The 27709-nt window shown below is 37.3% G+C and overlaps 1 protein-coding gene and 2 pseudogenes across 3 annotated transcripts in view; 2 read left to right on the plus strand and 1 right to left on the minus strand.

Moving 5' to 3' along the window:
• Positions 1–2746, plus strand: part of LOC148729431 (integrator complex subunit 7-like) — a 19450-nt pseudogene extending 16704 nt beyond the window's left edge. Inside the window, exons 19-23 of the transcript XR_015988689.1 lie at positions 10–51; positions 480–578; positions 1354–1462; positions 1863–1945; positions 2519–2746. The product of XR_015988689.1 is annotated as an integrator complex subunit 7-like (transcript). The remainder of the gene's footprint in view (positions 1–9; positions 52–479; positions 579–1353; positions 1463–1862; positions 1946–2518) is intronic.
• LOC111320452 (exportin-1-like) lies at positions 1512–27533 on the minus strand. Of its 2 annotated transcripts, XM_088725931.1 has the most exons (34): positions 27327–27533; positions 27132–27233; positions 26983–27055; positions 26791–26852; positions 26623–26667; positions 21953–22068; positions 20670–20735; positions 20140–20188; positions 19823–19864; positions 19444–19521; positions 18880–18934; positions 18492–18565; positions 18028–18159; positions 17778–17804; positions 17055–17252; positions 16499–16540; positions 16317–16413; positions 16070–16173; positions 12831–12908; positions 10326–10426; positions 10182–10237; positions 9924–10003; positions 9747–9830; positions 9490–9537; positions 9315–9401; positions 8337–8750; positions 7769–7840; positions 7578–7653; positions 6898–6990; positions 6205–6336; positions 5623–5732; positions 5442–5500; positions 5048–5144; positions 1512–4414 (listed from the first exon to the last, which is right to left on the minus strand). In XM_088725931.1, the coding sequence occupies exons 1-34, from the start codon at positions 27444–27446 to the stop codon at positions 4268–4270; spliced, it is 3216 nt and encodes a 1071-aa protein (XP_088582057.1). In that variant the 5' UTR covers positions 27447–27533; the 3' UTR covers positions 1512–4267. The 2 variants fall into 2 exon arrangements, with proteins under 2 accessions (XP_088582057.1, XP_088582058.1); XM_088725932.1 differs by lacking the exons at positions 21953–22068; positions 26623–26667; positions 26791–26852; ... (1 more) ...; positions 27132–27233; positions 27327–27533 and adding an exon at positions 21760–21913.
• Positions 22970–25916, plus strand: LOC148729432 (uncharacterized; annotated as a pseudogene).
• Positions 27534–27709: the final 176 nt, after the last annotated feature.

The following is a 27709-nucleotide window of genomic DNA, read 5'->3' on the forward strand; positions in this document are numbered from 1 at the left end:
TAATTTCAGAGCCTTGTAAGTCAGCTTGAAGCCCTCCCTCTCTGTCATTTGGTAAGCCTGTGAAATGTTGTGTTTGTGTATTTAGTAGAAGAAAGATGAACGCTTTGGCCAACGCTTAACAGATACGCACTTTTTCCTTATAAACAGAAAGAAACAAAAAAGGAAAAGCGTGTCTCTTTATAGAAACAATAACTGTACAAAACAGGCTTTAATTCTAAACACTGTAAAGGGATTTGTTTCATGACTAGACTTTTCCAAATCACAATTTTTACATTCCGGCTCAAAGATTTTAATTTTTTGCCTTTACCGCCACATGTTCCTTTTTCCGGCTTTCCTGAAGTTCTCACATGACACCAGAATAGTGTTTTACAGATGAGAAGATTCTCTACTCCGTTGACTTGCGCAGTTTACAATCCACTGACCTTCATTCGTAGAAGTATTTAATTGTTAATCATGGCTTGCCAACTTTTTTCTTTCAGCAAACCGAGTGTCTTATTCGCGCTTCGATGACTCTGGTCAAAGCACCTTTTATATTTTCAAAGTACTTCTTTTGCAGCCAACAGTCTACGTCCATCAAGGTAAGTGAACTCTAGTTGGTCATTTAGAGCTCTTTTGATTGAGTGACGTTGAACCAGTACCAAAGTAATATAACGACCAGTCAGGTAGAAGGAGAAAACCTCTTAAGAGCCAACGAGAATTCATTATAAAAGCACTCAAACTGCCTTAAGCGCGGGAAAACGCACTCGACCAAGGCGCGGTTGGTTTCAGTCTTGCATCTGATTGTAGAGGAATAGTAGTCGCTGAGGCTAGGAGTGCGTGTGAATAACTTGAACCAGTTGCAGAGTAAGACATCACGTCTCGAGTATCACATTCGACGCACGTATAGAAACTGTAAAAATAAAATAACAGTGCTTTAAGAATTTCGGACACTCAGTTGAAAATTACCCTTTGTTATTTTTTTTTTGGGGGGGGCGGGGGTGAGGTCAGTCAGTGTGTTTTAGTACGGTACACAGCCGGAGCAGAAACTCCTTGACTTTGAATTTTTGGGCATACTTGATGCAACAGCGAGACCGGAGAAAAGCTACTGAAAAACGCATATTTCACCTTTGAGCAATTAACAGACCCCAATCTTTTTCACCTAACATTAGTATCCAAATTCTCCATACTGTTCTCTAGACATTTCCTAAGGTGCTGACAAGGAGAATTTGTTTCATAATCAGGAGCTTCTTTATTGGGTGTCATTTCTCGTATGTTTTGTAAACATTCCTTAATGTTTGACTCGTGGAGATGCTGTGAGGAGAAATGAAATGCTTGTCACTCTGTGAGGTTAAAGTATTAAGTTGTCTTTTGCAGTTGGCTCTATCTCCCTCGGTACGGTCCCCTGGCAAACCTATCGCAGTCATTTGGGATACACAGTTTGTTCTGAAGGTGGAAGGAGTAATCGATCACGGACAGCGACCAGGTTTGGATTACCTTTACAAATAGGGTAAATTTTTCTTGGACTTAAATGGGAAGTGGAAATGGTAAAAATATGACGTATTAGTTTATACTAAAACAGTGGATAGCGTTGAAGGCGCACTCTGATTGGCTAGTCAAACTCCGAATGTCCTTTGCTATTTACCTCCGAGCAACTCGAGAAAAAATGGCGTCCCGGTTTGCATCCGTGATAAGCGAAGAAATCACTCAAATTAACGACGGTGGTGTATATTATGTCACTGTTTTAGTAAATACTAAAACAACTATTCACCTCAGTGTCGGTGGTTAGCGGTGGATATTTACCTCACCGCTTCGCGGCTCGGTAAATATCCACCACTAACCACCTCCACTTTGGTGAATAGTTGTTATTATTTTTTTGTTCCCAGGCCATTTTCGTGATGTACAGTCCGTCTGTCTGTCAGTAACTTGGCGGGCTGACGAGAAGAAGCAACAAACCCCGGATGGAAAGGTTCGTGTATGGTTTGATGAAGAACACTTGGCTCTGAGTTTATTGCAATGCACCAATAATGTATGACAGTACGGTCAAGGAATAAAAAGTAACGTGAGTTCTAGGCTACGATTGCCCTCATTATTTGCATTTCCTTTCCCGCAGGATAGTATTGGGCTTTGAGAAACGGGAGGCGGCGAGAGGTCTGGCAAGTGATCTAGCGTTGAGTATTAGTGCCAGACCCTCGGTAAACCTCTTCTCCAACTCGTCTTAATCTTCCGGCGGGCTGAGGAGGGGGGAGGGGGGAGGGGGGAGGGGGGGGGATCGATTGTCTGATTGCTTTTAATGATGGCCCGCACGTTGGTCAGTGAAGTTTATGAAATTTCCTACTGATCCATAAAAAGTTTCTAGTATAAGATACTTTGTGTTTTTTATCATGCCATCCAAACTGGCATTACTGCCTGTTATCAGTTTTTTTTTTTAATTGCGGTTGTATCGCTTCTTAAGATGTTCAATGGAGTAGCACGTCACTGTTTTAAATTGTATGACCCTTCAATCTGAATTTTAAAATTTTGTGAATCATCTCTGTTTCAGTCCCCGCGCGACTGTGTGACCAGTTTAGAACAAACAGTGGTTCCGCATCACGACTACTTTAGTGCCCAGTTCTTGCTCTCTCTGAACACACCCACCGTGTATCACGTGACAGTGTCGACTAGCGTGATTGACAGTTCTGGATTACCATGGAATACGGGCCCCCAGAGCTCATTGCAGACAAAAGCCTCAGATAATACAGCGAGAAAACAAAGAACTTCAAGATCTTAGAGACTATGGAACGATTATTAGAGAAAACGAAATGTAGATGTATTTCACGGAAATGGTTTTAGTCGAGAACTTCTCAGGGGAAATATTACTGGATACAAATAGCAGCATCGAAAGAGAGTGAATCTGTACATATGATACACGATCCTCGTAGTAGATAGCGCTATTTAAGCAATAGCGAAAATCAGACCTGAAAAAAATCAGGCCTGTACGGGATTCGAACCACTGACCTCTGCGATACTAGTGCAGCGCTCTACCAATTGAGCTAACAAGCCACAACTGGGAGCAGGCCGTTGAGTTGATTCGTAATAAACCCGTGAAAGTCAGATACAATGAAATATATGAAGTTCATATATTTTGAACTGCGGTATTAGATACATATGATACACGATCCTCGTAGTAGATAGCGCTATTTAAGCAATAGCGAAAATCAGACCTGAAAAAAATCAGGCCTGTACGGGATTCGAACCACTGACCTCTGCGATACTAGTGCAGCGCTCTACCAATTGAGCTAACAAGCCACAACTGGGAGCAGGCCGTTGAGTTGATTCGTAATAAACCCGTGAAAGTGATAAATCAGATACAATGAAATATATGAAGTTCATATATTTTGAACTGCGGTATTAGATACATATGATACACGATCCTCGTAGTAGATAGCGCTATTTAAGCAATAGCGAAAATCAGACCTGAAAAAAATTAGGCCTGTACGGGATTCGAACCACTGACCTCTGCGATACTAGTGCAGCGCTCTACCAATTGAGCTAACGAGCCACAACTGGGAGCAGGCCGTTGAGTTGATTCGTAATAAACCCGTGATATTACGAATCAACTCAACGGCCTGCTCCCAGTTGTGGCTTGTTAGCTCAATTGGTAGAGCGCTGCACTAGTATCGCAGAGGTCAGTGGTTCGAATCCCGTACAGGCCTGATTTTTTTCAGGTCTGATTTTCGCTATTGCTTAAATAGCGCTATCTACTACGAGGATCGTGTATCATATGTATCTAATACCGCAGTTCAAAATATATGAACTTCATATATTTCATTGTATCAGAGTGAATCTGTGTTCAATGGATTGAAACTCGAGGCCACAGAATCTTTTTCGAAATGGCGCTTGAAATTTTTTCAATGCGGCCGCTGTTATTTGCGTCACTTAACGCTTAATGTGCATATCCTCCTCTGTTCTCTACACACATTTTATCGTACTGACAAAGAGAATTCGTAAGCGGCCGAGAGCTCCTCTGGTTGACTACCACCTCCTTAGCCTGCAGAACAGGCCCACATTTTTAGTTTTACAGGCGAATGGAGGCAAACGAGGCGCGCATGAAGCGTGAGTCACGCGCAAGCGAAAGAGCGCAAAAGTAACTTCTTCCCTGGTGTGCGACTTGCTTTTGCGCTCGCCTCGCGCTTGCCTCCGTTCGATTGAAAAGCGCGATACATGTTGAATGTAGATAATAATAGTATCTTACTTATTGACAAAATCTAACTAATAGCTAAAGAATATCGTTAAAAACTTGTAATAAATATTAATCTTGCATTTCTTCGGGCACATCATGGGGATTAACAATTCCAGGTACAGAAAGCTGAACTTTTCTTTTCTCTTCCTGCGCTGATTTTAGCTGTTGATCACGCTCCTCCAAATACAGGTCAGTAACGTCTTCACCTCTGTATTCCTGGATGACATAAACAGGATACAAGAGAGTTTGAACCTTTTACAGCCTAACAGTATGCATATACAATATGCATACAGCCTAACAGTATGCATATTTTCCATATAGTTCTCTATACTGTATTTCCTAAGGTGTAAATAAGGAGAATTTCTCCAAAAATCCCTAACTTCTTTCTAAGTTGGTGATCATTTCCTCTATTCTTTTGACCTTAATGACTGATTCAGAGTTGATATTGTCAGGAGAAAATAGATGCTGGTCGGTCATTGGGTGTCAAAGGGTTAAAACCTAAATTATCACTCACTCTCACACACACACACACACACACACACACACACACACACACACACACACTACAATTTGAGGGTTGGGATTGATAAGCCATCAAAAACACATGATCCACATTAGACGTTAACTTGTATATCATTACTCTGTGCTAATTGCTGTTGCTTTTACTTTACAATTGTGATAAATAAATATATTGCTTTTTTAAAAAATATGTTACCGAGACTTCTTGGACATAAGATGACTGTGGACAACTTAACGCATCTAACAGCTCAAATCCACTATACACTTACAAATGAAACAGTTCTTTCAAAAAATTATGTTAATAAAAGGTGCATAAAACAGACAGGATACCTTGATTTGCACCATGAAGTCTCTCAAATGTTCCTTGAAGGCTGGAATGTTCTGATTAAGATAAAAAAGCCCTTGGACAGTCAACTTAATCTGTGCACTATAGAAAATATAAAATCACAATTAGAAAAAGACCACCAAATACACTCTGGCATTCTTCCTTGTTATGGTTGTTCAAGTCCCATAATAACTATCAGAAATAAAAGAAGAGTTGTGTTAATTGCCAATTCATAGTTTTCAGTGAGTTTAACTATCTTAGAGAATTCACTTTATTTTACAGGACAAGTGCTCTGAACTTGAGAGCCTGTGAAAGAAGTTCAATCCTCATTTAACTTGATATTTGGTCACATTTTATCAAACTAGGTTATAGGGTGTATGAAAACATGGCACCACATACTCTTGCAAATGTGGAAATGCCTGCTTGAGAAGATTGGCTATACACTCTTGAACATACGCCTGAAACCAGGAGACATGATTTATTGTAAGTTTAAAAAGCAAGAATTTCAAAAAAAGCAGAAACAAAATTGTTTAAATTCCACAGAAGTAGATCAGCAATGCTGGTTTCACCACACACACACCTGATTTGAGGAATACTGTGTTGCTTCTGCAGCAAAGAGAGGCTCTGAGACTTTCCCTGATTCTACCAAACTGAACATGTGTGCCAAAATTGTTGCATGCATTGTTAAACCTAAGTACACATGGGAAAAAATAACTTTAAGTAAAAAATTGACAGAAACAAAACATAGCAAGCAACAACGAGGTTGAACCACATGATTATAAAATTTTGAAGACAAATACCGCAACAAAAGTTCACCAATAAACAAAGAGATGAAATGACAAAAAAACGTGTGAATCCTTATTCTAAGGAGTTGGCTATCTATAGCTATTAAGATGAGATACTGCTAGTGTGCATGTCCTTAGATACTGCAGTTTACTTTGCACAGTAATAAGTCCAGAAAAGAATGGATACACTTAAGAATATTCTTTAGGTATAAAATCAGTAGATTCTTAAGAAACTAATTTTAAACACAATTTAGGCCATTCCAAACAAAGCTATGTTTGGTTTTGTACAGGACTGACTTCACTGTTTCGATTTTTGAATGTCAAGGTTTTTTTTTTATTATGTTAGTTGAACACAAAGTACCTTTATCCAAAAGTACCTGCAGTGTGTGATGTGTCTGTGACAACTGATAACACGTGCTGAACAATCATCATGTAGTACGTCTGATAGAAACTCTGTGCTGCAGCTTCTTGCTCCAAGCTTTTCAACAATGAGTACAGAATATGAAGCCCTAAAAAAGGTATCATTTACACTTTAAAGGGGTTGTAGGCCTTGACAATGATAGTGAAACATGGGTTTGCAGCTTCTAATAATTAATTAAAGCAATTTTACATGATGTGAGAGGCCAATGCATAATTTCTCCTTGCAATATCAACACAATATCAAGTAGATAATTGGTTGATGCCATGCCAAATTCCCCACATGAACATCATAGCATTGTTGGAAGACAATAATGAGAATTCCTAACGAGATATTGGGACTGAAAGAGGATTGCCACTCATTGGAACCCAAAAAATTCCCTCACTTTTCCCTGACCTCAAAACATTTTTCACTGACCTTGAATTAAATTATCAAACAGGCCAAATCCACTTTTACATTTCTCCATCACTTTTAAGCTTTCTATCCGATTTGCTACACTCAATCGACTACTTCACAAACCTTTGTGGAGCCCTCAAAATAAAATTCCCTGACTTTTCACTGACTTTTTGAAAAATTCCCTGACTTTTCCCTGATCTTGAGAAATTTTTGTTTTTCCCTGACTTTGGCAACCCCACTAAATAGAAGTACATACCAACGTCCGCAACATTTCTTATTGTGTGCTTGAAAGCCCAAACAATGGAATCTAAAACCAGCTTGAATGGTTGAGGAGGTATTGCTAATAATGCTAAAAAAAAAAAAAAACCAAACAAAGTTTACATGATCACAATTACATGACTGAACTACAAGCAACAAAACAGTTATGCACTGGGCTTACTTTGCCAACGCTCCAGGCAACATTTCCTAGAAGGACTGCATGGTAAGTCACGGCTTAACACTAACTTTTCAACTTACTATAGATGTTACAACAATTTCAGTTTGTTTACTAGCCAAACTAGCTAGTGGAAATCAAAGACCACTTGCCAAAACTGAATTTGTACTAGTCTGTGGCTAGTTGGCTACCATTAATGTAGAGCCTTGTAAGTTATGGATTGAAATGACACACTTATCCCTTAATACTCTGACTATATTCTTGATACATTTCTTGAGGTCCTGACGAAGAAATTTTTTTTAATAATCAAGAGCTCCTCTCCTTGGGGATAATTTCTTTTTCTCCATGATCAAACAGCTTGATTCAGCAAAGGTTGAATCTGGAGTTAGAAATTCCGACCATGAGGCCACTGGGGTCTGACAGCAAGATAAATATTACACAGAAAGACCCTTGAACAAATTAAAAGAAAACATTTTTTTTTATTTACATGCAAGCCTAATTACCTTGGAAGCAGTGTTGCACCACAGCTTGGAGAAGGAGGAAGAAGTTTGTCCTGTGTTCAGGGAACTCTTCAAAGTTCTGAATAATAACAAAATGAGTTAATTCAGCATTCCCACTCTTTCAAACTCAAAAAACTCCAAGGTTTCATGATTTTTAAAACAAAGAAATACAACTGCAGTAACACTCGACTAACCTTGTTAATCATGTCCAGGGTGCATTCAAACACAGCATCAAATATCAGTGGCACATGTTCTGTAACATTTCTCTGGAGATTGAATTACGAAAAAAAGTCATGATGGTAAGTATCTTGCTGTTAATTAGTTTAAAACATGTAGTTCAGGACAGTGTGTTTGTAATTAAACAAGAAACCAAGACAGCACCAGTACCTATAATTTACATCAACTACGAAAATTTCCCTGAATAAGTTTAAAAGGCATTTCCTTTTTGCTTAGGTCTCATGCAGGTCCCTAGCTGACATTTGTTTTTCTTCATCAGTTGCCCTGTGATTGCTCTGGAGAAATGACACCATCCTGTCAACCAATCAATCAAAATGAAACAAAAACAGATTGTCCCTTTGCCACACTCATTTTCCTACAATTTGGGCCATTCCCATATCGTGAATTTGAGTTCAGTGGCTCTTGTGATATTTTTCCTTTATGCTGCTGGGCCATTATGGCTACCTTTATTTCTTTTATTAAACAAAATTTAGTAAAACACCACACAAAATAGTCCTTTATTAAAATTAGAAAGCAAACACTAACCTCTAATTTGTTGACAAATGTTGCCATGGTACTCAACACTTCAGGCTCCCGAGCATTGGGCACATTCCTTTGGTAGTCACCCAGCACAGCATCCAGTAATGGAGGAATAAAGTTATCACACACAAGCCTGGCATCATTTGATTTGCTAACCCATGTAGAAATAAGTCTAAGGCTTTCTGTTTTTACTGTTCTCATCGCCCTTATAAGAGGCTGTTTTGTAACAATTTCACCATTTTCAGCTATTGCCACAGAAATGTTTTCACTAAGACAGCGGTAAACATTAAGCATATCCAAGTATATTCTCCCCAACTGAGTAACAAAAGGGTGTCCAATCGACTTGCAGCCTTGAACATTTGTTTTCAGAATGTTTCCAAGCTGTTTGACAACTTCTATTTCCCTCAAATGATCAATGTTCTGAAAAAAGGGAAACCATATATCTGTAAGTAAAAGTTGTTTGGTTTAGGCAAGAGATTTGTTACAAGTCATTAGAGACTGATGGTCACAGGGCTGTTGCAGCCAGTGCTTACTGTAGCACCAGAAAAAAAGTCACAATCACCAGCTGCATTTTCAGCTGGCAAAAAATTGACAGCAGAAGGGACCAGGTGCCTCCTTTGAGCCACCCAACTTAAAATTTCAGTTGGTCGCCTAACTTCTTAGCTATACCCCTGTGATCAAAGCACCAACAGGTACAGCCAAGTTAGCATGCAACAAATTTTGAGCACTGTGATGAGAAATACTGTTATAGATAAGAGTACAGACCACACTATACCACTGTCCATTTTTTGTTTTTTAACCAATGCATCAACGTCAAATAAAAGAAATTCCTTCAGTGCACTACCATTGTGTGCACCCTTGCACTCTTGTGGACGACATCAAATTGGCCAATCAGTTTGCCACATCACTGCCAATTGTGTTAAAAAACGTGACAGAGATGTACAGTACTACAGTACATCTAGTTCAGTTTCTTTCATAACTTACCCTTTTTGCTTCTTTGACAATGTTGTCCCAGGCTTGATTTGGGAGTGACATGTACTTCTCAATTAATCTTTCCATGACCACAGAATCCTACAAATGATATGCAAAACTTTTTCATGTAATTTTTTCCAATTGCAATGCCTACAGAAACACAGTATACTAACTTAAAACTACTTACAGTTTGTGCACTGATCATATATCCAACTGCCTCATAGAAAGTGTGAACCTACAAATAAGGGGAGGGATATTTGAGCATGTTTTCATGGAAAACAGTTTTTTATATAAAATCTCTATCCCACAAAAACCATAAAAACTAAACCAAAAAACAATGAAACAAAATATGCTGGTAAGTTATTTCAGTAGCACTCTAGATTGCAGTTCAATCACTTATCTTATATTCAACCTGCCAATATTCCACGAATAACAAACATTTACCTGCTGTGGTTGAAGGTCACAAATAATAGACTGCGTGCTGTTTAGTATTTCCTCAATGAAAGGCATAACCTCACCAACCTGCACCTAATATAGATTCAATAAAGTTCAGAATATTTACAAGTTCTAAATTTCAAGAGACTTTTAGCAATAGACAGTTACAGTTAATTTTTTTTCTACCTGAGTAAAATGTCTCCTGCATTTCTGGGCAATTTTGATAAAAGTGTCACAAGCCATGTCCTGGACGCCATCATGTGTTTCTGTAACAAAATAAAATAATTAAAAAAATAAAATAAAATAAAATAATTTACCGATGAATACTGATGAATCTATCTAGGCCCCTCAAAGTCTAGTGGTCAATTACTTTCAATGCTTTAGGCATGAGTTACCAAAGCTTCAAGTGTCTTACCACATTGAAGAATACAGTACAAAACCTACCATGCATAAACTCAAATAGTTTGTTCACCACAGTCTTCAAAAACTTCCAATGGGCCCTGGAAAGGAGAAGATACCAAAAGGTACAAACTAAACAAAATGCAACCAGGTATTACAGCAAAATACAACAGTGGCATGATTACACACCTCAAGAATCTTGGATACTGCCCAACAATGTACATTATATTTGAGGCAATTATCGCCTTGTTGTCCTTCCCACGTTTGATTTCACATAAAACAAGAAGATCCTACAAATTAAACATTTCACATTGAAACATTGGTCAATGTGCAAAATATATGACAATTAAAAAATGCAGAGTCAAAATTTTGAACATTTTTTCTCCTTTCTCCGGAGAAAATAGGCAAAAAGATGTACAAAATTCAGGCTACTCATGTACAATAACTAATATAATATTCAAGGTTGAAAAGTTCTACCAACTTTCTGTTGGAAAGTTAGTTCATACAAATTCTTTGTTTTGTAAGATGTGAACAAATGTATGTCATTTTTATCTTCTGTAAAAATAAAGATTTACTAAAGATTTTGTGCTGGGTGCTCTGTTAGGACTCAAAACTCACAAAGCTATGGGTATTGACAAGATAAGTGCAAGATATCTGAAAATAGCAGGACCAGCTATTGCTTATTCAATTACTCAAATCTTGAATATTTCAATTAATTCTGGTGTATTCCCTGATTGTTGGAAGATAGCGAAAGTCATTCCGTTGTTTAAATCTGGGGACCGTGAGGATCCGGACAATTATCAACCCATTTCGATATTACCAGTTTTGTCAAAGATTCTGGAACGTCATATACACGATCATCTCTATAATTACTTATGTGAAAACAATCTATTGTACCCTTTACAGTCAGGTTTTCGGAAACACCATGGAACAGACACTGCTCTTATACGAGTCATAGACAATTTGTTATTTAATCTAGACAATGATCAAGTCAGCGGTCTTCTTTTAGTTGATTACAGGAAAGCTTTTGATATGGTTGACCGTGAAATTCTTTTGCAAAAGCTGAATGCCTATGGTTTAACTCCAGTTGCACGTAAATGGTTTAGTTCATACTTGACTGATAGACATCAATTTATTGCTCTTGATAATGTGACATCTGACTCTGCTCTTGTGAGGCATGGTGTTCCACAGGGTAGTATCCTTGGCCCTTTACTTTTTGTCATTTATATCAATGATTTGCCTCTACATGTTAATGGTGCTGACCTGGATCTCTATGCTGATGACACCACACTGACATTATCGGCAGATATCTCAGCGGTTGATTCTCTACAAGATTCACTAGCTGCTTCTTTGAAGGAAATTGAATGCTGGACGCACACCAATAAACTTCCTCTCAATGAAAAAAAGACTAAAACACTACTGGTCACAGGCAAACGCCTTGGGAAGAAACTTCCAGATGGTTATAATTTATCTCTTAAAACTATGAATGGTGTATCATTGGAACAAGTACCCTCAGCTAAACTTCTTGGTATAGACATTGACCACGATTTATCAATGAACACTTATGTTGACAGACTGTGCAAAAAAATTTCACAAAGAATTGGAATTTTGAATAAGATCAAACTTTGTTTACCATTTAACCAAAGACTTTTATTTTATAATAGTTTGATTAAGCCATTATTTGATTATGCCAATGTTGCATGGCAGTCACTTTGCTCTAATGAATCTCTTTTAAGAATACTTAGGCTACAAAAGAGAGCTGCTAGGGTTTTATTAGATGCTGAACCACGTAGTTCATCAGTTATGCTATTCAATCGTTTAAAGTGGATACCATTTTATAACTCTACTAAGATAGCTAAATGTTCAATACTATTTAAAAGGATCAATTATTGTGTACCTAATTATCTTAATGATAGCTTAAGATTATTAAGTTCAGTACATTCACGCAACACTAGATTTTGTAAATACAACTTTTTATTACCTAAGTTTAAAAGGGCTAGAGAAGGAGGGAAAACTTTTCTAGTTTCTGCCATAAAATTATGGAATCAGTTAAAGCCTGAATTAAAAAAGTCTAATACACTTAAGGCCTTTAAAGACAACGTATTTAAATATTATTATGATGACAAATCATGCTTAGCTCATTTTAATCGGTAAATTTTATTGATAGTAGTTTTATATATTCTTACTTGTTTATATTATCTTGTATTATATATTTTATCAATTAATATTATTTGTAATTAGCTAAATTTCTATTTATATTTGTAATCTTTTTTTTTTTTTTTTTTTTTTCAATATATTAATGATTCTATTGTACTTACATTTATATATTTATTGTAATTAAGAGGACCACAAGTTTATTAGTGTTTGTGCACTATCACGTGCTATCCTCAATAAATAAAGTCTTATATATAAAGACTACTTTATTTTTTATAAAGTTCATCTTTCAAACCGGCAGTCTAAATCCCACAGGTATCAACGAACGCTTTTCACTCCACTAATTTATTCGTGTTTTTTATCGTTGCCATGTTCCCACCAATCATGTAGCTCCTTTTTCTGCCTTTAAAAGCGCACACAACCCACAATTCCCCTATTCGCTCCGATGAAGGCTCGAAACGTCAGCTTTTATAATCGTAATGGTGGCCAATTTACCATTTCAACTTTGTTGATATATTCAAATGATTACTTATCAGCTACCTTGATTACAGTAACCAAGAACCTCTTTTCATCCTCTTCATGCATTGCTCCACTGATAGAACCGACTGCCCAACAAAGCTAAATAAAAAAAAAATCAAAATTTCATTATCATCTGTTGTTGTATAGAACAAAATTCTGATAACTACTGACAAATATGTCACACATGCAACATTATCCATAGGTAAAACTCTCTCTAATATGGCAAGCCAATTGCAGCAAAATTCAATACTAAAATTCAATTTCAATTCAATTTCAATTCAATTTCAAGTTCAATTCAATGAAAATTCAAGTTCAATTCAATGAAAAAAAATACATTCAAAACTGCTTCCGGTTAGTGACCGGAAATGATAACTAGCATACGGGAACTTTCAGGTTTTATGCTTTTGTGCGGCAAGTTTTAACTAGCATCATGGTGGACGTAGAGCTAGAATTAGACGTGAAAAAAGACTTACCTGAATTTTTATTGTCAGTGCTCGAAAGAACAGAGCAGTGTATACAGAAAAATGAAACGGATATCAATGACTTGCAAGCACAATCTGTAGTTCTTGATCGAACTGTTAGTCTTTTGAGTTCTATTGCCTTAACTGACATTGAGCAAGATCGGATTGAGTGGGAATCTCTAGCTAATGCTTTTGCAGAAGTACTACGGGCTATTGAAAATCATCTCAAAACTCTAGCAGTATACCCTTCATCAATTTCTTGACATAAATGTAAAATTCTCAGAATGGGAAACCCTGGGAGACCACAGTTCTATATATCTCCTGACACATTGGAAGATCTTCTCGGACTTGGATTTTGATTGTAAAAAAATTCCTGGTTGTTTGGTGTGTCTCGCTGGATAATTTATCGTAGCGCACAATCATATCAATTAAGTTGTAAATACAATGATATCTACCTCATTGCTTTGGTTAGTGTTTACAAGTGAAACGATAGATGAAACGTCACTTTCAAATGTATTTACCCTACAGCACATAGTTGAGGGGGAGGGCTAGAGGTGCTACATTTAATAAGGTTATGTTTGGCTGGGCTTGGCCAATATCTTGGGTACCATGTCAACAATGGGCTTTAAAGACTGGGCCTAAATTGTTGTATTTCCAGCTGAGATTGTTTAAGATGTTTAAATTTATATTTGAAATGTATGTTAGACCAGGTTGAGTTGCAAAAATTGCTTTCTCTGGACCACCTGCACTATAGAAAGGACATGTTTAGTGGTGCCTTATAATTGTGCCGCACAAGGATTTGTCACAAATAATAGTTCAACAGTTGATTTAAATGGGATTTTAAGAATTATGAAGTTTTTCAGTCCACTAAAAGTATTTTCAGGTGCCAATGCTCATACAGTCATTGCACTCATAACAATTCATGGGAAAAAATGAATTCCTCAGTAAAAAAATTTGATTACAAAGTTGTGGCATGGTTTCTAGAAAATGGGGGACAACATAAGTTGTGTTTCATTTGTGAATTAGCTATCTATGTCTGTTAGCAGACTCAAAAAGAAAATCTTCAACAAAAATACTTTTTAATTTGTTGTTAGACACAAGAACTTTCACCACTTGATTGTAGCATTGTATCTGTTGAAATGTGAGGATCATACCTGTGCTATCAAATATAGACAGCTGCTTAACCCATTAATGGCCGCAGCTTTTGTGGAAAACTGTGTTTTGAAGCTAGTCGAGCAGATTTCGGGTCACTGCTGTGGTTTTAAAAGCTCAAACTTACCAAAAACCCCTTGACAGCTTGTGCACTCGACGGCCTTTTGATCCAAATGCAAAATGGCGGCCTGAAAATCTCGGGCACGCGCAGAGAGCAAAATTTCGACATAGTTTTTAGGTTGAAAAGTCATGCCCCACTTACGACTTCTACTTTTCTCTCTTTCTCCCGCCCGTTTTTTTCCCCTCTCCTTGCCTGAAGTTTCTCCTCACTTGCTGGAAATTGAGTAGGCTTCATTTTGGTGTAGAGATTTTTCAGAAACTACTCATTATTTTCAAAGCACACGCTCGGAAAGGTAGGTGGGTAGTGAAACACGATTTTCGTGCAGATTTTCAGGTCAAAGTGACACGGTTTTTTGGCTATTTCTCCAATCTCCTTCACTCAGTTGCGCTCATTCTGGTATCGTCTGTAAGATATTTTCAACCTGTTCAAGTAGGTGCTCAAATTCGTGCTCCAGGGTTAAAAGTGATGACGTCACAAGGCGTAGAAAGGGTGTGGGTCCCCATGGGCGCATACGGGCGCACTGGACGTCAATGGGTTAAGTAAAAGAGTTTCTGTTTTAAGGTACCTGAATAAAGTTAAAGTTAAAGTTAAAGTCATTTTTGATACTGGTGGAATACTGATTTTCTTTGGCAATTAGGTAGCCATATCACACCCTGTTCCCTGTTCTTTTTGCATTTGATTAATAATGACACTCAATTGTTAACTTTACTGCCTACACATCTTACAAAGCAATTGAAAATGGACACATGATTTACCAAAAGGGTATAGTGTTCTTAACTGTTTTCAACACTCTCTCTTACTATCTGGTGAAAGTTAGTGTAGATATCTATGCTCATTTGCATCAATGACACGAGTGGATCGATCCGCTTGAGAACCCTGGCTTGAACTGACTGATGTTCAACTGGTTATGTCACAGGAGAAACAACAACAAAAAGTGGTAGCTAGAGATTCCCAATCAATCCGATCTTGCTCAATGTCAGTTAAGGCAATAGAACTCAAAAGACTGATGGTTCGATCAAGAACTACAGATTGTGCTTGCAAGTCATTGATATCCGTTTCATTTTTATGTATACACTGCTCTGTTCTTTCGAGCACTGACGATAACAATTCAGGTAAGTCTTTCTTCACGTCAAATTCTGGCTCTACATCTGCCATGATGCTAAAACTTACCACACGAAAACATAAAGCCTGAAAGTTCCCGTATGCTAGTCATCATTTCTGGTCACTAAGCGAAAGCAATTTTGAATGTATTTTTTTTCATTGAATTGTAATTGAATTTTTATTGAACTGAACTTGAATTTTCATTGAATTGAACTTGAATTTTCATTGAATTGAAATTGAATTTTCATTGAATTGAAATTGAATTTCATTAAGTTAAAATTGAATTTCATTGAATTGAAATTGAATTTTAGTATTGAATATTGCTACAATTGGCTTGCCATACTCTAAACACACAAAGAATAATTCTAAATATCTTTTTTCATAATACTGCTAGTATAAAAATCTCTGAATAAATCACAACAAACCGTGTTGAGATTCTTCCACGACCATTCAGTGCCATTCACTTGATTCTGTAATTTTTCGGTCATTATTCTCTCCGTGTCTTGATAATCCAAATGGGTGAGGTAAACTAAGCATGTGACAAGAAACAACAGTTAGCAAGCTTTCCACATCTCATCATAATGACTTTTGCACCTTGCATTATCTTTGAATTCATTTATTTACAAAATCTGTAAAACATTTGCATAGTTCATCTTTAATCATAATATTCACCTAAGGTTTCCCTCATATTCTTGTAGAGGTTGATAGCATCTGTATCCTTCATGAATTCCCTGACAACTTCACCTTGATCGTTTTCAACCACTAGAACCTGTGTAGAAAAAATAAAAAATATAGGGAGTTGAAATTAATTATTCTTGGCATGCTTGATTTCAATAGCATCCAAATTTCCTTACCTCTTCGGGTTTGGCCATTCTTGCAATCATGGTTAGCCGTACCTAATCATGTCACCAACAAAGAAAAGAAATTTGCTTAAATAATCAGGAACAAAATTTAACACAAAACAGCACAACATACTATTGAATATAGTAGGCTTTGACTAAGAATCAGTATTAAAGGGTACATATTTAAGCTCATTCCTGTAAATAGTTCATAAAGATCTGTCTCTGATAAATTTTCATCTACTTCATTTAGTTCATTTAGCTTCCGTCCAAAATCCAAAATCCAAAAAGCCAAGTAAACCAAAACCACTCCACTTAACCCCCTCCTTTGAAATTTCTGATACTGCAGATATAATCTGCTGCAATCTAACCATAAACTTTACATACAAATCAATAACTGTCAATGTTAAAAAACCAAAGATAAATTACAGAAAAAAAGACCTGTGTGCCCATGAGCATAGTACCAGCCTCTAAATCAAGGCAACAATTCATATCCTATCAGCCTTGATAATCAACTGCTTGTTGTGGGAAATGAAGTAGCAAGAGCTGGGGACAGCAGTAAATTACTTACTTTGGATAACACTGACAGGTACATTTGCCTTCTCGGTGGTATTGTTTGAGACTGTGATGAGCCAATCAAAAGAGGTGTGCTTGAAGGGAAAGGGTTTTCCCGATATAAATCTGATGCCATTGCATTCCAGTACTCCAAACAGATCTTGAATATTTCTGTCTCCTCTACCTCGGATATGAGGACAAGATAATGAAGAGCCTGTGGAGGCAAACAATAGCTTTGTTCAGAAATGTACTTTGCCTGTACAACAAATGCAGCAATTTTTATAGCTACCTACTCTATGATGTGTTCAAAGAAATTCCCTATGTTTTAAGTGGAAGGGCAGCTTATATTCAAGTCTAGGACATGAGCTAGGTGGCTAACACTGCTAACAAAATCTAAGAAAGTTTTGCTAAAGTGAAGGGTTCAGAGGAGTATTCTAATCATTTCAATTTGATGCTACTCCAGTTACCAGAGTTTTGTCAGATTTGCAAGGATAGAGAGACACAGTGATACAGAGGCGTATGGCTAGGGCTGGAGCCCATGCCTTTTAATCTACTGTCCAGTACTCTGACCAGTTGGCCACCCCCCTCTCAGCAAGCAGAAAGTCATTTTAGTTATATCCAAATTGAAAGTTCCTGGACTTTTCTTAATTGACGATGATGTGTCCTTATACATTAACTCTGCTCTTGCATTCCACTGAGTATCCAATCAACTCATAAGTATATGCCAACAAATTCTTACCTCCAGCAAAGTTGTGTGTAGTTCCTCCTAGAAAGAAAAAAATTTCTTTAGATACGTTCTGTAGTAAGAATCTAGAGCGGAACACTATAACAAGATAGGGACCCAGTGCGAGCCATTCGTACCATATTGTTATTGTTACAAGTTCTTGTCATTCTTTAGCAAGAATGCTCATCTCTATTAAATGAACGTCTCGGTGAAATGGGTGAATTCCTATCTAGAATCTGATTATAAAATAATTTCTCAGCCATACCTTCTTCTCCACCAACTGGCCATGTTCCTTTAAAAATGTGCACAGGAACAAACTCAGATTCTGAATGAACTTCTGCTCATCATCTTTACCATTTGCATATGCATCTTTAATGTTGATTGTTAATGGGAGCATCTAGAGAGGCAATTAAAATTGAAGAATCAGCTCCATACTAAAATGAACAAGACAAATTTTTCATGTATTTAACATTTGACATGTATTTAGCATTTACAAAAATGGCAATCTCTCAAGGAGCAGGAAACCACCCCTTGCATTTCTGCTCTTCAAAAAAAGCTCTAAACAGTGGGCCATATTAACAGGGTGACAAAATTAAGAAGACTGGCTGTGTAACTTCTTCCCCAAAAAATACAGGGGCTACAATGTCGGTGGCTAAAATGCTGTACTTAGCTGTGGGAAGTCACTCTATTTAAGGAGGAAGTAGCTAAAATAAATCTTGATATGCTCACCTGTTTTAACTGAGCCATTGTTAAAGAAAACAGCACCACAAACTGTTCGTCATACTGGTTTGCATCAATGCCAGCTGTAAGATTAGTTTTTAAACAATGCAAAGAGTTGATTAGATGAAGTAAAATAACAACCTATTGAATTTGTACCCACAGCTGATAAAAACCACATTTCATTTTACCTTCACTGCATGATTGACAAGAAATTGAAAACCACACATTTGTAAACCAACAATTCACTCTGCTGTCTGGGATTACTTTGGTAGGGATAAAAAATGGTTGGGTGCAAAATTAGCAAAAGATTTCTGGATTGCAAATTTTCCCGAGTCAGTTCTCAGTTTCATTCTTTGTCTAAAAGAAGACTTTCCCCACAAGTAGATTTTACCCTTACCAATTTCAGTCAGACACTTCAGAGTCACATTTCCGAACATGCGTACATTCAGAAACTGCAAATAAGAAAGAAATATTGCTTTAGTCTGTACTTTTCTAATCACACATAATGAACTTAGCAATCCAAGTCAAAAGAGGGAACAACAGTAATTATAACATAACCAAAGTAAAGCGTGTGCTCTGATTGGCCAATTCAGCGCCCCCCACTTGCCCATGGGTGTATGCTGCTGATGTGAGCAATGCAAAGACAATTTTTCCGCGCGCGCTTGTATTTTCTGGTCACGTAAGATTTGTTAAATAAAAGGGAACTCTTTAGCTACGATGTATCAATGTTATGTTATAAAACAAATGGTAAACACCACAGCGTATACTATTGAGTTATGGATGCACTTGGGAGGTTTGCTAAGCACTCAAGAAGCTAGAGTTGCTCTCGGCTATCGCCTCGCGCCACTCTTATGCTTCTTTTGTGCTTAGCAACCTCCTGCGTGCCTCCATAACTCAATAGTGTACGCTGGGGTGTTTACCATTTGTCAATTGTGCTGTTATGGGTTATCTCCCAGCTTACCTTGCAAACAAGAGTGCTGTTCAGCTGTGTCTCGAAAATGTAACCAAGGGGAATCCAGTTCAGAAACCGTAGTAGGGTCTACCACAATAGAAAAACAGGATATGAATCAAAGAATGTCGTTGCTTGCCAGTCTGGCTCATCCTTATTTTAAAATTGATCTTAACAGACCTTTTTGTTCTGAAAATTTCATTGTGACACAACAAAGCATATGACAAATTCACAGTGTGCCTTTAAAAACAACACAAAAAAACAAACCAAAAAAACAAACCAAAAAAAAAAAAAAAAAAAAAACAGAAAAAAAAAAGAACAGTACACATTCTGTAACTTAAAATAGCAACTACCATCATCTAATGTCCTCTTTAGAATGGAGCCTACTAACCTCTAGTGTAGCACCAATAAGGGTGACATTTTGAGAGCTGCCCTGAACGAGAAAAAATTCCAATATTAATTTTTTTTTTTAAAGAGATCATGCTTTTAAAATAAATCTAGTAAAGGTTATTTACCACAGCAAGTCACCTGCATAAATAATTTGCAAAAGAATTATTTCATAAATCATGTCTAAACAGAAACAGACTTCATGGGAAATATTCTCAGAGAGCCATAAAGCAAATTAACAGCTGTACCGGGAGTCTCCTTTCACTGTAGATGATGTTAGAAAATGAATTCCAAAATGTAAGAATTAAGTCCACAACTTACCAAAACAAATTGGCAAAGGGTAAATATCTGCAAGAATTCACTACACATGCTGCCAAATTAAAAAATATATTTGCTAATTATTTCATGGTATTTTCAGTGAGATGATATAATGGTGACAACAAAAATTACTAACCAGGGCTCGACACTAAGAGTAGCCAATTAGCCACAGACTAGTAGAAATTCAGTTTTGGCGAGTGATTTTTTATTTCCACAAGTTGAAAAGTTAGTGTCGAGCCCCGCTAACAGTTGTGGGACTAAGGTGGAGATTGAGAGTTTCAGTTTCCAGGCACTCATGGTTAAGGTAGACAGCTTTTACATAGGTTCTGATGTTATAGCTGACAGTGCCCTGGTAACCCACTCATGAGATTGCTAACAGTAATTTGAAGACAGTTTACCAAAACACAGGTAGAGCAGAGGAGAGAGGAAAGGAAATCAGCAGTATTTATTGTTATGTCTGATGGAATTTATGTCACTGCACAATGGAAAATTACAAACATGGTAACTAAACAAAAATCAATTTTCTTTCTTACCTGTCCTTTAAGTGTTTTGCCTTTGCTTGTGTCATCTGACCACTGGAGAAGTCAAAAACTTCCTCACTGAAAGAAATAAAAATAACTGAAAGTCCACAGACACCACAGAAATAAGAAATCAGAGAAAGCTGCTTAGGCTCAACTGAATCAGAGTGAGGCTGTGTTGGGAAAAGAGGCAAGACGAAAACAGTTTACTTTTAAAGATAAACTCTCTGGTAAGAACTGCAATCAAGAAAAAAAAAAAATGTTTGCAAGACCTTGTTGAACCTAAAAGTGAGCAATCAGGACTACTGCTGAACCTTGATTATCCAGACTCGTTGGGACTAGACGAAATAGTTCGGATAATAAAGGGTCCACATAATTGAGAATATGAATATTAATGAGGAACAAAAACTGATTAAATTAAAAAAAGTGACAAACTAGTTCCTTTTTCTCCTTTCTCTAGTAGAAAAACTATAGACTGTTTATCTTTTATCGAAAGAATAGAAAATAAATAAAGTTTATCTTGCCCACCATATCAAACAAGCCAATAGGGCATTAAATCTCACTTAGCAATAAAACAACTCTAAGCCAATCAGACCTCATTTGAATGTTCTTCATACAGTTGCACACGAGCACTGCTTTTGCCTTTTTAAAGCAAAACAAATTCTCCTTTACTTCACTATTCAACACTGTATTTTTAAAAAGAATATGGCTACAGATCTTGATCATGACTAATAAATATTCATGACAAAATTGCGACCAGAGAAAAAGTCAGGATGACTGAGAAATCTGGATAATCAAGGTCCAGACAATTGAGGTTTGACTGTACTTACTTTTGTCTTCATATTTCTCTGTGGTTACTAGGTTCATTTTCAACAGAATTAATAACTGAGTTTGTGCATAATTTAATTTCAGATTTTCATTTGTTTCTGTAGTTAAGGATCATTCTAGTCTTATCAAAACAATATTTGAATATGATTGTGTTAAAGGACCTTCAACAACACCAAGAAATCTTTAAATATATGTAATATCAAATTGTGATTAAAAGTAATCTAAAATTACACAATCCTTCAAATTTAATTTTAAGTGGTTGCACAGAAACACTTACCTGAGAAGTTTAAGAATCACCATGTTGTTTTGGCATGTTTTCATATGCAATCATTTGCATATGATTGTGTTAAAGGGCCTTCAATAACACCAAATCTTTAAATATCTGTACTATCAAATTGCGACTAAAAGTAATCTAAAATTATACAATCCTTCAAATTTAATTTTAAATGGTTGCACAGATAAACACTTACCTGAGAAGTTTAAGAATCACCATGTTGTTTTGGCAAAGAGACTCGTTTGCCTTACTCGCACCAACTATGTCGCCAATAAAACTTGGCCATTTCTTGGGCCATTCATGCTTCAAAATCTACAAAACGTATGAATTAGAAGTAACCACAAGATAAAAATAGAATATAAAACACGTCTTCTTAAAAATGCCACATTTCAACAAACAACAATTCATTAAAACATTTTTAATATTTAAAACACTTTCAAATAATAATTGACTATTTGCCAAATCAGGCATAAGCTAAAAATAAGATGCTGCATAATAGTGCTTAATATTCAATGCTGAAGCAAGCTGTAAATGCATGCAATCCAAACCTATGGGACAAGGGACAATATCAAGTGGTCAATTTGAACGGTACTCAAATTCGACTAAAATGTGAGCTTTAACGCTCATGGTAAGAACGGTATGTCTGGCAACCCGCCAGTTGGTTCCTTTTACCCATAAACACCTGTCATAAACAGCATTAGCTGACTAAATAATCAATGTTTTTGATAACTTAAAACTTAAACTACTGCAGATGTCGTTTGCACAAACGAACAAAACATTCTTCTGCTGAAATTAATGTCACTACTACGACTGACCACTGAAAATCGCATTCTAAATGTGACCTTCCATGGGAAAACGTACACTAACGCTTTACAGTTTAACGGAAATAACCGTTTAGTATCCGTTTAATATCCATTTAAACGGATCATACAAAACGTTTAAACGCTTATCTCATCCGTTTTCTAAAATCGAGTATCCATTTAACGTTTCGGTCAAAACGTTTAAACGATTAGCTTATCCGTTTAAAAAAAATTCCATCCGTTTAACGCTTTTGACAAAATGTTTAAACGGTTAGCCTATCCGTTTAAACGTTTCCTCAAAACGTTTAATTGGTTAGCTTATCCGTTTAAACAAGTCATTTCAAGAAAATGTTTAATCAGTTAGCTTATCCGTTTAAGAAAAAACGCGTCCGTTCACCGCTTTCGACAAAACGTTAAAAGGTTATAGTCCGTTTGGACCATTCAAACTCCCATCATTGAGTAAGTTGCATCATTCCGAGACTGGCCTCAGAGAAAAATGAAACCGTTTTTGTGGAGAAGTTTCGCTTCTGATCTATAGGTCCCATTTTAATCATGTAAACACTAGCCGTGGTCCCGATCGGAACCGAGGAGACTCACACAATCAATTCATTCCTCTTTAACTTATCAATCAGCATGCAGGTAAACTGTGAAGTATCCTCTCTTCTACCCTTTTCTTGGTGTAATATAAAAACACTGCTTGGGAATCGAGAAACAAAGAAACAATTATTTCGTCGATTCATGCATTCATGAGATTCGAACGACGGAACAGATGAAACACTCGTCCCCAGGCCAATTCGCGCAGTCCATCGTCATAGCAACTCAAACTTGACAAAATTGTATTCAGTCTAACTTAGCTTATTACATACGTTAAAACTGCAATGATGGAGAACGAAGAGATTAATATTGAGCGATCAGACAGAGAAAGAGAAGTGTTTACGAACGTGAAAGAATTCCTAAAAGAAGGCTGCAAATGCTCTCGTGGTCCACGCGATGGTCGCTGTTCATCCCAGTTCACAGAGGAAGCGGTCATGGTAAATTTAAACAACTGCCTCGAACTCTCTGCTAGAGAACTAGACCTGGTTATTTTGGCGAACATTCAGGCGGTCACCCGTGTCGAGAACGTTGGAGAGAAAAGGAACAGAAGTCCTCGTTGCAACTTCTTGTTTCAATCAATGCCTGTTTGCCGTGAAATGTTTCTCATGTTGTATGGTTTAAGTTATTCTCGATTTCGACGGCTTAAAGATCACTATGAGAACAACGGCCTTTCGTCAAGAACTCATGGAAACACCAAGAGACTGCCTCAGAACGCACTTCCCCATGCTGTTGTAGAAGATTTTAAAGTATTTATTGCAAACTACGTAGAAGAGAATGCAATTTCGCTGCCTGGAAGGATTCCTGGATGCAAAGATGAAGATATCAAACTGCTATCTTCCCACGAAACAAAGATGGGCGTGTGGCGCGCCTTCGAAAGCGCTTGCAAAGCATCAAAAAAGCAAGCAGTAAGCTATTCTAAGTTTGTTGAACTATGGACGGAATTCTACCCCAGTGTTGTGGTAGCAAAGCCCATGACGGACCTCTGCATAACATGCCAGCAGAACACCACAAAACTACTGCGCGCTGCAAATCTTCCCGATCGCGAAAAATCAGACTGTGTGCAAGCACAACAGGAACATTTGAACTTGGCATTAGGAGAAAGGAACATGTACAAGGAAGCATGCAAGGAAGCGGCAGACAATTTTGAAGCCGCAGAGGGCACTATTGATTTAAGTGAAACACATCCTTCGTGCTCATTCACAGGAACAATGCATTACTCTTTTGATTATGCACAACAGATACATATACCAAGTAACCCAATGCAGCCCGGCCCCATTTATTTCAAAACGCCCCGTAAATGTGGAATTTTCGGTGTAATATGCGAAGCCATTCCGAGGCAAGTCAATTACCTGATTGACGAGGCAGTCAGCGTTGGAAAAGGAGCAAATTCAACAATAAGCTACGTTCATCATTATTTCGCAAACCACGGTCTCGGAGAAACTAACGTCCATCTACATGCGGACAATTGTTCTGGGCAGAACAAAAATAACTTCTTTTTGTGGTACTTGGCTTGGAGAGTTATAAATGAACTTCACCAGCGCATTACGTACTCTTTCCTTATTGCTGGACACACCAAATTTGCACCTGATCGTGGCTTTGGTATCATTAAGAAGGCTTAAAAGGTGAACTTTATTTCTTCAATTTATGAGCTTGCTGCAATGGTTGAGTCCAATTCCACCGGAGTAAACAAAGCCCAGTTAGTGGGAACTCATGACAACACAGTCATTGTGTCAGTCTATGACTGGGCATCGTTTCTTGGTGGTTACTTCAATAAACTTCCAAACATTAAGAAGTACCATCATTTTCGCTTCTCAAAGGATGAACCTGGAAGAATCTACTGCAAAGAAAACAGATCTACTGCTGAACTGTCATTCATGTTGCTGAAAGATCCAACAATTGTCCCACCACCCAGTCTTCCTGCCAAGATAAACCCAGAAGGCTTAAGCAATGACAGAAAAAATTATTTGTACAGAGAAATAAGGCAATTTTGTAAACACGGAACGGAAGATCTTGTGGTCCCAGCGCCATAGACTGATAATTGTAATTTATTTCAATTTCTACATCAAGTTAGATAAATAATGGCTTTGTGTAAACGTCGTTTTTTAAAGTTGTAATAAAATTAGAACTGGCAACACATTTTGCAAAACATTGTTTAGCATTATTCCACCTGTTATTATTTGCATGGGAAAAAAAAACACTGAAAAATTGGGCCCGAGCTTCGTGATACCCAGGGCCAATAAAATTAGAGGTTCTAAAGAGCTCCGCACCCGTTCGCTCCCTTGGGATTTTGTGACTGACAGGCTGAGTAGTCCAGCTTTACGATAGGCGTGGCATTTATCCTGTCAATCAATGGAACTTGCTTGACAATTTGCATAACACATGAAACGTCCTTGACTCTTCATGTTTACATGCTAAACGTTTAGAAGCGGTTCGCAAATAAGAAATTTGCAATCTGAACCGCTTTATTTGAAGAGGAATTTTTAGAATATAATTATGTGGGGCAAAATAATATAACGATGTAACGAAATTCTGAATGTGAACAACCAATTCAGTTTGCGAAAAAGATTGCTCTTTTTCCCAAACAAAACATTTCGGCCGTGCTTTCTTAAATGCGAATATTTAAGTCATTAACAAAAACCAAACTCCTTTCTTTTCGAAATTTTCTGCCTAACTGTTAGCTCCGTCACAAGCCGACGGTTAAAAAGCCAATGGTGCGACTTCGATCGCGACAGGCCGTGAGCGACTTTTATTCGGGATTATTTGCGACTGCAAACGCGCGTACGGCCATTTTGCTTTCGTGTTTCAGTGATGTACAGCACGCTGTTGGTATATCATTTCGAAACTTCACAGAATCGCAAGCGTTACACAGTTGAACTTGCGGGAACTGTGGCTGAACACATCTCTGCCGTTTTGGATTACAGCGATTCAAGAATAGGCTCAAATGCTGGAAGAACAACACGAAGGTACAGAACATTGAATGGCAGTAGTCCCAGTTCGTAATCGTTTGCGATTGAAAATTTTGTGTTTGGTCGATAAGTTTTCATTAACCGTTAAACGTTTTTGACAGATACCCGTTCAAAGAACTGATTATGTTCGACCGTTTAATGTTTCAGCTATCCGTTTAATAATTTTGTTCAACCGTTTAACGTTTTAGGCCAACCGTTTAATGATTTTGTTCAACCGTTTAACGGTTTAAGCTAACCGTTTAAAATTTTGTTGCACCGTTTAACATTTTGAGCTGCCTGTTTTTGGACTTTGCTCAACCGTTTTATACTTTTAGCTATCCGTTTAAACGGTCGTGGAGACCGTTTAAACGCTTGAATTAGCCATTTACTATCCGTTTACAATCCGTTTATTTTTACCCGTTTAACAGAAAAGCGTTAGTATACGTTTTCGCATGGAAGGTCACAAATGTGAATATTTTGGCAGGAATCACCCTTGAAATGGTAAACGGGCACTTGACTACACATACCTCCACTAAAATCATATTCAACTTTCCAATATATGTCTTTTCTTTCTGAAAATGGCAATAAAAAATAAGTTTATTTTAGAGGAGACTGAAAAAATTCGCTGCGAAGACAGAGTAATAGACAATGTCACGCGAAAACAAAAAGACCAACTTAGTAAACAACATACACACCTCCAACATATCGCCTTCAGACGATATCTTTATTATGAGCCCTACAATATATTTCTTAATCCCTGAAAAATGTAAAATCAAAATCTTGTTTTACCGCATGAAAAGGATTTCTTTAATTGGTTTCGCTGTCAAATTATGGAAATGATAATTTGTCTGCCAGACTTATAGTAAACTTCCTACTTGCTCACTAACCTTCGCACTGCTCAGACGGAAGAACTTTCCATCGCGTTTTGATAACTGATTCGAGTATTTGGAGTGCGAAATACTGGAACAAGAAGAATAAGAATAGCTTAAAAAATATCAATTTTAAGGAAAATCCCAAATTGAAGCCTGTCACCCACCTTGGTCTGCTGGTTATTTGAAAATTCGAGTATTGTATCTACTCTTGTCCAGGTGTCCGGGTGCTGTTTCAGTTGAGTTAGGATCTGGTCTGCCATTCGTTGCTGATGAAGCGAAAAGTAATCCGTCAGTCAGAGAGCCATTTTCAAAATCTGCACATGATACAGTCATAAAATGAACGGAAAATATGTATGAACCTGCGGTCCCTGAGCCATGTAAAAACACGAGACAACCGAGTCTAGTAAAGTTATATCGAGTTTTTGCGTAAAATCCAGCAGCTGCGTGGCATGCTCTATGGTTGCCATTGCTGTAGGCATTGGAGCAAATAGATAGACCACGAGAAATAAATATAATCTGGATTTTGATGTAAAAAAATACGGGAACAATTTTCAATGCGACCTTCTCAGAGCACTGTATGAGTGTATTAGCGAACACCGTGGCCAGTTTGCACCGCTTTTCCCGGTTTAAACCAGTCATATTGCTAGAAAAGCCCGGATGTAGCAGGTTTTGGAGCCTTTTCTCTTTCTCTTTCTCTGAAACATCGTTGATGGAATGAATCAGTATTGAAATCTCTTACTCG

The sequence above is a fragment of the Stylophora pistillata genome, chromosome 6, assembly GCF_964205215.1.
Source record: "Stylophora pistillata chromosome 6, jaStyPist1.2, whole genome shotgun sequence".
NCBI classification, from domain to species: Eukaryota; Metazoa; Cnidaria; class Anthozoa; order Scleractinia; family Pocilloporidae; genus Stylophora; species Stylophora pistillata.

What these genes read in the sequence shown, in the direction of transcription:
- LOC111320452 (XM_088725931.1), bottom strand. Translation starts at nt 27,446, where the DNA reads ATGCCTACAGCAATGGCAACCATAGAGCATGCCACGCAGCTGCTGGAT. An exon ending in GCCAGTTGGTGGAGAAGAAG is followed by an intron (nt 17,805 to 18,027) that starts GTATGGCTGAGA and finishes TTTTCTTTCTAG; the next exon opens with GAGGAACTACACACAACTTT. An exon ending in CCCTGGACATGATTAACAAG is followed by an intron (nt 7,654 to 7,768) that starts GTTAGTCGAGTG and finishes GTTATTATTCAG; the next exon opens with AACTTTGAAGAGTTCCCTGA.